This window comes from Pelmatolapia mariae, linkage group LG8 (assembly GCF_036321145.2).
Source record: "Pelmatolapia mariae isolate MD_Pm_ZW linkage group LG8, Pm_UMD_F_2, whole genome shotgun sequence".
In the NCBI taxonomy this organism is placed as follows: Eukaryota; Metazoa; Chordata; class Actinopteri; order Cichliformes; family Cichlidae; genus Pelmatolapia; species Pelmatolapia mariae.
In genome coordinates, this window is record NC_086234.1 from 5676160 (window position 1) to 5688261 (window position 12102).

The 12102-nt window shown below is 40.4% G+C and overlaps 1 protein-coding gene across 1 annotated transcript in view; it reads left to right on the forward strand.

Annotated features, from left to right (window-relative positions):
* The window catches only part of skap1 (src kinase associated phosphoprotein 1), a 36746-nt gene that overhangs the window by 16899 nt on the left and 7745 nt on the right, over positions 1–12102 (forward strand). The window contains exons 5-11 of the mRNA XM_063482168.1: positions 2624–2704; positions 2827–2910; positions 3005–3129; positions 4703–4766; positions 6180–6371; positions 11331–11384; positions 11488–11597. Of these exons, the coding sequence (XP_063338238.1) occupies positions 2624–2704; positions 2827–2910; positions 3005–3129; positions 4703–4766; positions 6180–6371; positions 11331–11384; positions 11488–11597 (710 nt within the window). The remainder of the gene's footprint in view (positions 1–2623; positions 2705–2826; positions 2911–3004; positions 3130–4702; positions 4767–6179; positions 6372–11330; positions 11385–11487; positions 11598–12102) is intronic.

Sequence of the window (12102 nt, forward strand, 5' to 3'; positions counted from 1 at the left end):
AGGCATTGTTAACTCAGGACCAATCAGAGTCTGCTTATGTTTAGGGTGGGATCAAGCGGCATTGGACAGCGAGAGGCTTTTAGGTTGTGCTGCTACCCTGTGGATGAATCTCGAGCTATTGTTTGTAGCCGTGTTCACGATGCATGCAAGGACAGTCAAGTGGAGGTCAGGTCACCTGGCGTTAAAGTGTTAAGCACGCACAAATGTGTAATGTTTATTGACTCAAGTAGATCAGAGTGATCCTGTGTTGATTTTGCACCTCCTCATCTATTAGCCAGGCCGACTTTGCAGATAAATGAAGAGCGAGGGAAGCAGACGGATGAGGGGATTAGAAGTGGGCCACAACAGGGAAGCAGGACCAGAAAAAAAAATGGACAGACTGCCGGCGGATAGATGAGGTGGAGGAGCATAATGACCGCTGTTTGTTATGATGTACCGAATCAGGTTCTCTTTGACAAAACAGTCCTTAGCACCTCTGTATTTATAGTGTCACCGGTCAGTCCATCCACAAAGGCAGGCTGATGATATGTGAGCGTGTTAGTGCTGTGAGGTGTCTGGGGCTCAGCTCCGGAATGACCCGCTCATCTGTCAGGACCGCAAGCCGAAGCCACGAGGGGTTATCAGATCACACGCAGGTTTGTGGTGAACTTAAATCTCAGAGATGTTGGCCTAGCAAAATGAATAAATAAATAAATAAAACACTAACAGCTCTATTTCGCTCTCTGGAGCTGAGTTGTTTAGATGAAACTCGCTGTGAATAGATGGCAAATAACAAGTTCAGGAGTGGCCATTCAGCTGGGCTAATGCCCACTTAGTTTTCTCCTTGTTGGTGATTTTTATGAATGACACAGAGGTTCCTGTTTGTCTAACGTTGGGGGATGCTCTTTGTTTGACCCAGAGGAGCCAGTTGTGGGTTGACATGTTTGGTTTTTCCCAGCAGTTAAACAGGCCCTCTCTGAGGGGGATGGACTCCAGGCATTCCCCCTGTCATCGCTGCTCTGAATGGGGGTGTCACACTGACTCGTGTAAATGGTCTTTGAATTGTTCCTGTGTTTCAGACTAAAAAGGGAGCTCCTTCTCTTCCTCTGCTCCTCCAGTCCCCGTTGACTAATGAACTCAGAGGAAGCTGAGCTTTGTTTTTGACACGTAGAAAAGCCAGGTACTCCCACTGAAACACATGGAGGAGGATGGTCTATGAGGTCGATGTAAGGTCAAGTTCCTCTCTAACAGCTAAAGGCTAGAAAATGGGAAAATACTTTGATTTTCTTCTGACAGGTTCAACAATAACTTCAACATGGAGCAGCTGGTTTAAATTGCATCTCTTCAGGCAACATGCTGTGGAGTGTTTATCTCATATAACTGCAGCATTATAACAAAGAGAAATGTTAAAGCTACTCTCACTGTTCTGAAAAGGTTACTATTCAGTGTTAGTCATGTTTTTTACCTGCAACAGAAACATTATTTCAAATACTTCAATAGTTGTTTGAGTGGTTCTGATCAGGCTTAAATTACCAGATAACATTTTATATATAAAGTTTCTCTATACTATTTATATATCTACAAATAAACTGTTTCTAATGGGTATCTCATTGTGTGGTGCATGTCTCAATGGAAACATGTTTCCTACATGTTGACACTTTTTAACCACATTTAGATATAAAGACTTTTCAACAATCTGAGAAAACAGCCTTTCACTTTTCACTCTCCAGTCAAATCTCAACGTTGTTTAACCCTCCGGAGTGAATGTCCAAATCACATGACTGATTTAAAATGACCCTGAGCAAGACACAGCCTCGCCGAGTCTTCATTTCAGCTTGTGTTGAAAGTGCCGACTTCAAACTATATACCAGTTTTTACTCCTAACGGTGCGGAGATGTGGATTTTATTGACAGACTGATCCTTATAAGTCCTACAACAACAGAAATGGAAGCCAACAAAATAACTATGCTTACAATATCTATGTTGTAAATGTAAATAACAGAAGCTTTCTAGATATTTTATGATGTGATAATGATGCGTTAAACTGTGTAAAATAATACATACATAATTAAATGTGTTCTGAAGCACTTTTAGTGTTACATTTCAGATCATCTCAGTAGATATTTGGGGTTCAGATATTTATTTTAGTTTGATATTGCAAAGGTAATTGATCATAACCTAACTATCATCCTGTCATGTTTAAATTTTGACTCTGCACACTGACGAGAGGTTTTTAATCCCCACAGGAAGTTTCCTCTCATTAAAATGCAATGTGAGCAGATGAATGGAGTGCAGTGCTCAGCAGCACTGTAGAAGTATTGATCCCAGTTTCCTAAAGACTAGCAGGGATGTATTTGATCCACGGGGTTAGAGACTTTATATTCTGATGTGTGTGTAGTGCCTTGAGGGAAAAAGGGAAGTTTATGTGTAGCTTATAAGGAGTTAGTGAGGAAACAATTAGTTGTTTTGTCAATTAGCTGATTCACTGGAAAAAAATGTTAACAAAGCTTGAAGTCATTTTTCAAGAAGGAAATTCTCAGATTTTAGCTTCTCACATGTGAGGAACTGTTTCTTTTTCATTTGTGATTATAAATTGATTTTAGACAGACATAACAAGATGTTTCACGTCTGGTTGCTCTCACAGACGATGAGGATATCCTTCCAGTGGCAGCCTATGAGCTCACCAACATCCTGAAGCAAGGTTACTTGGAAAAGAAACGAAAAGGTAAGACAACAGATAGACTATCAACAGTCTCTCTTTCATTTGTCCCGCTTTTTGATCTGTTTACACACAAAGAATTGGTTTCCTGTGAATAATTTCCTTTTTTTGCTTTGTTTTTCCGTTAGACCACAGCTTCTTTGGACCAGAGTGGCAGAAGAGATGGTGCATCCTGAACAATTCGATATTCTACTACTTTGGGAGTGAAAAAGGTTTGTTTTCAAATGCCACCATGTGGAAACATCACAGCTGCATAATTTTAAATTGGATTTCATCCCACTGCGTGTTCTCCTCTCCCCCCTACAGATAAACAGCAGAAGGGTTCATTTTATATCAATGACTACACTGTACAGATGGTGACCAACCTGAGAAAAGACTCCAAAAGAAAAGCCTGTTTTGAGCTCAGTGCTCCCGGAAAACGGCCCTTCCAGGTCTGCATTATCTCTGTATTATTATTATTAAAGAAATAAACTCCAGTAAAATCATGTCTCATTAAGAGCTGACATGATTTCTTCTGGCAGTTCTTTACTTGTCTTCTAGGGCTCAGAAAAAAGAATATATAATTATATATACTATAGTTTGATGGAGTCCTGCAGAGATTTTGCAAAGGTTTTTGTAGGCCAATCCAAAAATTAGCATTGCCCTGGTTCCTTAGACAATAGGCTGGTTGGATTTTAACATTAGTTTTTTGGATTATTTCAGAATTTCAGTGGGAAAGAAAAGCTTATATAAATAAGCTTAAATAAAGCTTTATGTCACCACCATCCTTTATCCAGGATATCCACTCCTCCTCTGCACATGGCCAAACCAGCTGGTTTTAAACATCTAACCATCAACCATCATGTAACCTGTTTAAAAGACCCCATTGACTTTTGAGTTCAGGAAACTTGAAGAGCAAAATGTTAATTTAATTTCTGGGTCTTAGGATTCATTCTTTTGGCACTTTATCGAGACTTTTGGGGATTGTAAAAGGGTGCTTAAACATATTTGGTCTCTGAATTAAAACTAAACTGCAGTAAAAATACATTTTACTGAAATGATGTCATCAGAGCATACTTAGTCCCCCACAAACTTCTGAAAAGTTTATTTTTCTCCTGTAAAATGTCACTGTGCGTCACATTGTCTGTGCCTATAAAAGGTTGACATTCATCCTCTCACGCACACTAAGACCACTAAAACAATCGGTGAGACCTGCCCATGAGGGCAGGTATCGAGCTGCTGACCCTGTAATTATTGGGCATCCCACTCCACCATCAAAGTCACAGCTGCCTCAAACATTATCAGATTATCTAGACTAATACAATTTTGTTTTTTTGCTTTTTTATTGTTGTATCCCTGGTTCTGTTTATTAGGTTTTTATTGTAATCCTCAGTTCTTGTTTTTCCTTCTTCTGCCTCCTATATTCCCATCGGTCACATCATCTCTACATCTCTTTCAGTTTATTTCCTGTTTTATTTTGAAGGTTAGATATTCAGGTGATTTTCTGTAGTTTTACTTCCTTCCTTTGTTCTTTTTCCTGCTCTTGTTAGTGTCTGATTACCTGTTTCTTATTACCCTTCTCTCCCTGTGTCTAGTCTGTCTTTAAAGTCTTACGTTTTCTTATTTGGAGATTTAAACTATTTAGGTTTTTTTTTTTAACCTGTTATTATCGTGCAGACCTCTAAGTTTCTAAGTTTGAATTGAAGAATGTCGCCCCAGCTTCAGCCTGGTTTTCAGTCTGTGTTTGGGTTGAATCTGTTTTTTGTGACATTTATAAACTAAAGATATAGTTTGATAAATGTACACGTGGAATGCGTTTTTGTTTTCCCAGTCATTTCATTTTTAATAAATAAGTTAGATTCAGATTTTTTTAACATTTCACAGCTATTTTAAAAAGAGCAATATCTGTTCTTTCTTTTTCTCTCCTCTTATATGGCTAGAAATAAAAATGAATAAAAATCCAGGCACATAAATGCACGTTTAAATGATAATCACAGTATTATTATTGCCGCTCTCTCCTTCCAGTTCACTGCCAGCAGCCCTCAAGAGGCCAGAGAATGGGTGGACCAAATCAATTTTGTACTTAGAGGTAAGCCAGCTTCTCTCTCTCTTTTTCTTTTTTCTTTTTTTTACTTTTTCTGACTTATTGCACATGACTCATTATGGAAAACCACTCCCTGCTTTGTTTTCCTCCTTTCTCTCTGCACTGTTCAATGATAGCCCATTCTTAAGACAAATATATATTGTTATATATAAATAAAATTGACTTGGCTTTTTAAAAGTCACATAGGTTAAGTGGAAAATACAGTTAAAGCAGTATAAATGTTCTAAAAAATGTTCTTTTGTACTAAAGTTTTCTTGTGTTTTCGAGGGGCAGAAAGGTCAGAAGTGCAAGGGAGTTCTTTGTCATCTCTGACTCATACGAAAACCGCCCCATCCATCACTAACTACACAGCCGAACACAAGAGTCCTGAATCACCTCATTCGACATGTCACCCACCATGTCATGTGCACCATCGTGTAGCTCTGGTTCTCCTCCACTCCTCCCCTAACCCTCCTACCGAATTCCAACTTACAGGAAATTGATTGGTAGATGTTCTGGTTATCCTCCAGTGACATTGATTTCTGCTTGGCTGCTGGTGTACGGCAGAGGACCTGATACCCTGTGTTGCAATGGCCAGTCGCCTGCAATGAGACAGCTCCTCCATCTGAGCGAGCAGTCGTGCCTTGTCTACTCTAAAATGGGCTCGGGCCGGGCCACTGATTTGCGGGAAGTAACGGACACTCTGCAGTTTGTCTTACTTCCTCCCACCCCTTTTTTTTACTACAAAAAAACAGAGCATGCAAATGATTATTTATCCTCTTCACCTTCAAATTCATGTGAGTGCATCGGCATGCTTTCCAGAACGTTTTGCCTTAAATGCAAGGACAGAGAAAGAGAGAGAGAGGGGGCGTATGAGATGCAACAAAAGATGCAGTTAGATGGGATGCGTCTTCATCTGTAGGACGACCCAGAATGAATATGATAAACAGATGGTAAGCAGGAACCACAGGGATGATGTGAGAGGGAGAGGCTTCTTATTGGATTGTGGAAAATTATAAAGTGAAAATCAACAACAACCGATAACTTATTAACATCTGCTAGATCTGACCTTTCAAATGTGCTTTCCCCTTTGTGTTTTATCCTTTTCCTCTAGGTCTGAGCTGTCAGACAAAATGGAAATTATAACCGCTTTTTTTCGCTGGCGTTTTAACAATAATTTATTGCTTAGTTTAAAAAAATATAAAGGCTAACAGCTAATGAGCATGATAACTGTTTGCAGCATGTTTCGGGGGCACCAGTGTTTGTCACCGCTGCTGTTTGGCACGTGTCTCGGCCCCGTTGTGCAGCGAGGACGTGGCGGACATTTCTCTTACTTTAGCCCTTAATGCATGTCTCTGTCTTTTGTGCCACGCTGTGACGCTAACACTTTCTATCACATTGTTTCCCCTTCCCTTGTAGATCTCAGCTCCAACTTCATCCCCGTCGATGACGAGGAGGAGGAGGACGAGGATACCTACGATGATATCGAGGGGGTGGCCAACGAAACCCAGACTCGGCCGACCCCGGCCTCCCGGGGAGGAGGAGTAGGCAGAGGACAGGAGATAGAGGAGGAGGATGACGAGGAAGAAGATATCTACGAGGAGCTGCCAGGTATGAGGATGTGGTTGGACACACACTTGCGCAGATAAATAAACAGAGAAGTGACGCACACACACAACCCCTCATGATACTCAGTCAGACAGACGCTCAAACCCTGGGGGATTTTTGCAACATGAAATATCTGCCATCTTTCCCTGCTGCGAAATTTGTGTTGCCAGGTTCCTCCAGACTGATCGCTCATTTTAAATCAAGCAACACTAATAAGCTTGTCAGCACCGGGGTGGCTGCTGCAGGACAGGAAGAGGAAGATTCACTTACACCTACTCCAAATCTGCTCCCTCCTTATCTCTCTGAACAAGTTATGTTGTTGAAATCAGCGAGAGCTGGCTAGTTTCGCTCTGTCATAGACCGTCCAATTAGCTAATGTTGCCAGGCAACAAATGGTCCACAGTTCAATCCACTAAGCAAGAGTTTTGGCTAAAATTGCCTGGCAACAGCAATTTAGATGAAAGGAAGTAAAAACTGCATCTCGCAGAGCTTAAAATAGATCTGAAGCTCTTAATGTCACATCTTTAATAGAAATTAGAGTTTGACCGACGAGACCCCATGACTGTGTGTGTGTGTGAGCGCGTGTGTGCGTGTGTGTGTGAGAGACAGTCCCATGGCTACAAGATCCCAAGAAGGACAAAAGGGGGTGATCCGATCTTCTCAGGGCCGTCGTCCATCACTCGTTCTATTAGATAAGATACATCAAGATTCGGTTTCACTCAGTGAGTACATTACCTTTGCCAAAATCACTGGTGAGAGGGGAATCAGTCTTCAAACTGTCACGCCGGCGTTCAGAGCCATCTGGGAAGAGGTACCGACCCTGACCACAGATGGCATATCGAATGACGGGCTCTTTCGTTCACTTTCTCACCCCTTCGCTTATCAGTCATGCTGCACCTCCCTCTGCTCGGCTTTTACACAGTGATTACAGACTGTTCAATAATTCAATTTGGGAGTAATTTTCACTGATCAGCTGCCATGTTTGCATTTAGGAACCTTTCTATCTCTGCAAATAGAAGCATTTATTCCTTACATTGCTAATTAGTAAAAAATGTCTTCATATAGCACACGTTTACTTTTAGGTTTTTTTTCCCCCCTGACCTTAAAATAAACAAATTATTGTGACAGCTGTGAAAGCTGTGTATGATTTAAAAATAGTGCTGTTTAATAGTAAATTAAAGCAGCTATCTAAAACAGAACAACAAAACATTACAGCTTAGAAATAACATGATAGAGGGTTAAGAGTGATAAAAATTACGGTAAAACCACAGTAATAACCTAGCTTGGTATCATCAACAGATAATATGAAACTGAAATCTATATTTCGGGATAAAAGCAGGCAAAAACAAAAGGAGGGTAAAAACTGCCTCTGCACAATGGCATGAATTAAGTCACTGCATCCAGAAAGATCTGTATTTGGATTAGTTTCTGACGTTGGATGCATTTGTGAGGGCATGGCCCCAAATTTCCATTTTCTTTACAACCACATTCAAATCTGGATTCCCACTGACTCTAGAAGTTAATCATTAACTTCATAATTTCTCAGTTGAGCAATGACCCACCTCAAATCCTCTCCAAGTAGTCCTGCTAAAAAAACAAAAACAGAACAAACAGAAACAATCTCACAACCTCCTTCCTGAATGTAATAATAAGGAAACACATTTAAGGATGGCTTAATAATAATTTAATGATCCAGTTTTGTAACCAGTCTTGTATATTTAATGTAATATTTGATTAAACCAAGCTTCAAAGCATGATGATTACCCTTTGTTACATACAGACTAATACAGCTAGATGTAGCTTCTGTTAATATGATGCTATTACCTGATTATTACTGATATTACTATGGATATGGAAACACTTGTGGGTTGGACTGATTATTCATGGGTCACTTGCTTTAGTATTATTGTAGGCTCTTTACCTTACAATATAAAGCACCTTGAGGCAGCTACATAAATAAAACTGAATCCAACTGAATTAAACTTGGTGGTATGCATTCTTCGTGCGCCATACTCATCAATGCGCTCGGGTTCGATACTGTCTGCCCACCTTCCTGTCATCTCTTACTGCCTAATAAAAGCAAAAAAGCCAGCGATGGTTCTAAAAAACATACAATTTTATTCATTTCTAGTCACGTTATTTGTTCTAATATGGCCGGGGCTGCAGCTCCAGCAGATGGAGGCATGGTTCTCTTTTTGTGTGATGAAAGTTATTAAACGACATAAAACCAGCGCTGTTCTGCTGCACTTTGGTTTAGAAAATGCCGTCTGCGAATGAATAAACTGATGTATAACCACTCAACCTGAGCAACGTGTAACCACCAGCCGGTTTTCGTGGTGCTAATGTTAGCAGCAGGAAAGAAAGGAAAGAGATCTGAACACTTTTCAGCTCCAGTTTTGTAATCTAATTCTTAAAATGTTTATTCAGAGGCAGCTTTTGGATCCGTAGGCTCTTCAGACTTGTCTGTGCAGACCTGACAAGAGACTTGCAAGTTTTCGCATGCTTGCTGTAGTAGTAACCTCAGTTTTTTTAATGTTTTATAATTGCTATGCTAGCTGATTATTTTAATTCAATTCTATCCTATTTATATAGCGCCAAATCACCACAACAGTCGCCTCGAGGTGGTTCACATTGCAACAATAGATTAGTAACCTTTTAGTGACTTTAACCAGGAAGAGAGAGGAAGAATGTCCTGTGAGAGTGTCCTGGGTGGAGAGGATAAACTGTCTCCTGTAGGGCAGGAGAGAAAAGGCGCTCCTGGAGAAAACCCTGTTAGTGCTAACCGCTGAGCCACCAGGCTCCCAGCTGTCACCGGTGTCGTAACATGGTACTACCGATGAAGTTTTAAAAGGGACCTCCAGACACTCGTGTCCTTAAATTGGAATGCAAAGGAAGTCTCACAATGTCTTATTTGATAGTTTCCTTCTGATGTGTTTCGAGTGCTGACGGCAGTGAAGTCTGTCTACTTGCAAACTTGCAAAATGGCATCCTTGACTGCAGCATCCATTTTTAGACGATGTCAGTTTTGTCGCAGCAAAACTCAGTTGCAGGCAGAATGCAGAGCAGCGGCTGGTATTGGCTCTGATGCTGATGACTGATTTTATTGACTGGAAAATTAAATCACTTTGATATAGAAACCGTTGGCCCATAGCGGTGGCCTCTCGATGGAACGATGCTCGCAGTCGAAGAGCACCAAACAAATGTTTGGACCCGCTGCGAGCACATTTAAAATCTCATTTTTTTTATCTTTTGGATCATTTGGTGTAGGAACAAAGTGCCGCAGTTTGTACTTTTTAAAATTTATTTAATTTATTTTTTTAAAGAAAGCCGTGATTATCTGTTTGAAGAAAGAAAGCAACGGGGAAAGACAAAGGCATCCCTCATGTATACATAAACTAAACTTTTTACATTCAAGCTGGACACATGGTGTGTGTCTGTTTGTGTGTGTGTGTGTGTGCGTGTGTGTGCGTGTGTGTGTGTCGTGTTTCCTGCTCTTCCTGGAAGCAGAGGTGCAGCCTGTGCTGGAAGGTGGATAGTGTTGCTGGGTTGTGGTGTTGCTGTCAGCCGGTTTGTGTGGAGGATGGATGTGGGAGACAGAGGGCAGGCATATCACCGTGTCACCTCTCAGACCACCGGGTGCCACGCCCCACAGTCAATGACATGTCCGCCTCTGCGTGGCTTAAAGAAAAACCTCTTCTTCTTTAACGTTTCCCGCCTGCGGTTTAATAGGCTGATCCTCACGCCAGAGTTCATCCTAGTTAAAGAAGAATTAACAGCTTGTGTCATGCTGAGATTCATCAGGGATTTGCAAATGATCCAGTTTATTAATTTTTCTGTTTGTCTGACTCTATCATAATGTCTTTGCTGTTCATTTCTCTTTAACACGTGGGACAAATATAAATTATTTATAAACTATAGTTGTTAAAGTCAGGCCACCAGCAGGTAATGCCTTTTATTATTATTAAAAATTAAATTTATTTCTTTTAGACACTGAGATTAAAATATTTAGGTTCTGGATAGGGCTGCACACTTTGTCGAATATTTTATTTAAATATCAATTTTGGCTTCAAGCAATTAATAAAACAAGCTGAGCAATATAAAATCTTTAACACGGGTTCTTTGGTTTTGCCTTTCAGCACATCTGCCTCTGCAAAGACTTGGTTCAGTTTTGCATTAATTTATTTAGTTTTTGGTTGAAGTTAAAATTCAAGTGGCTGAGTGGGGTCAGTCGTGTATTTTAATGCACTGTTGTGATATTTTATTCATTTAAAATGTTTGCTACTGTAAATCTGTTAATCTACCTCTCCTGCAATTTTCCATTTTACAGTAATTGTTAATGGAAGTTTCTGTTCTGGTGATTTTTAATATTATAAGCTTTGATTTTAGTGTAACTTTCCCCTGCACTGTCATGTTTTCCACGGCTAATGGCCTAGAACAAGAGTCAGAGATAACCTGGAGTACTTGGGGTTTGACCAGCCAGTGCAGACATGCATGTGGACAGCCTTTCAGGGATATTAGGACAGTGTGTGTTTCAGCTAATAGATCCCATCTAAACTAGACAAATGTCACATACATACAGACTAATACAGCCACATATAGCTTTTGTTAATATGACGCTATTACCTGATTATTACTGATAATTAGACCCTAACCAGACAAACGTGACATGAAGAGTAGGTGGAACTGCAATCTCTGAACTTCTTTCAGCAAAAGAAATCTTATAAAACACAATTAATTACATTAAATTTGTAAAATGTCTTTCATAGATAAAGGAAGCCATACAGGTATAATATACACTAATAAAGAATGTCATATTTTTGTTACGTGAGGGTTAAAAAGACAAGTTTCTTCTTTGATGATTAAATCATGATTTCAGCATTGACCAAAGTAATTGTGATTATGAGTAATCCTACTTCTGCACCTGTGATAAATACTCTTGTTCTTCTTTTTTTGTTTGTTTAGATGAAGAACTTGGAAATCCAGGTGATGAGAGCGACGAGAAGAGCAGCAAACAAGGTTTCCGCCTCTGTCTAGTAACTTATTTATTCCAGCCTAAAGTTTCCCTGCATCTACGTCCTGCTTTCTTCTATTTAAATGTGTCCCCTGTGCTTCCTTTCAGTTTGGTCCTCAGATTATTCCAACTACTACCAGGGTTTGTGGGATTGCCAGGGCGACGAGTCAGATGAACTGACCTTCGAGAGAGGAGATCTCATCTACATCATCAGCAAGGTCAGCATCGCCATCAGCACAAAATAATCCGAGGGCTTATTTAGGCTTTTTTCACAACTCTTTGTTTTTCCCCTCGATCGTCCCTAATGGAAATCCGTCCCCGATTGCACGCTTGACTCGTAGATATAATTACTGGAGCAATTACAGTAGTTTAGGATAGGATGCAGACGTGTAAAACGTGCAATTATTTAAGGGTTAAACAACATCAACTCCAGTAATCACCTCGTCCTCATTTACTTTTTGAACATGCTGATATCTCCAGCATCTAGATTTGTCCGTTAGCATCTTGGTGAAGCAGAGAAGCACCAACAGCGGTGCTGTCTGTTCGCGGGCCACTAGGGTGAAGTGCCATTCGGGCGCTGCGTAATGGTGCTGTTGTTCATTACGGCGCCTCTATCACAGGGGTTAATTGAGTAGGCAGCCATGCGAGGCTCTTCCTTTTCTGTCTGACGTGAAACTGCAGGTGAAGCCATCCTGCATCTCAGCTCTTTTCCTTCAATCTATT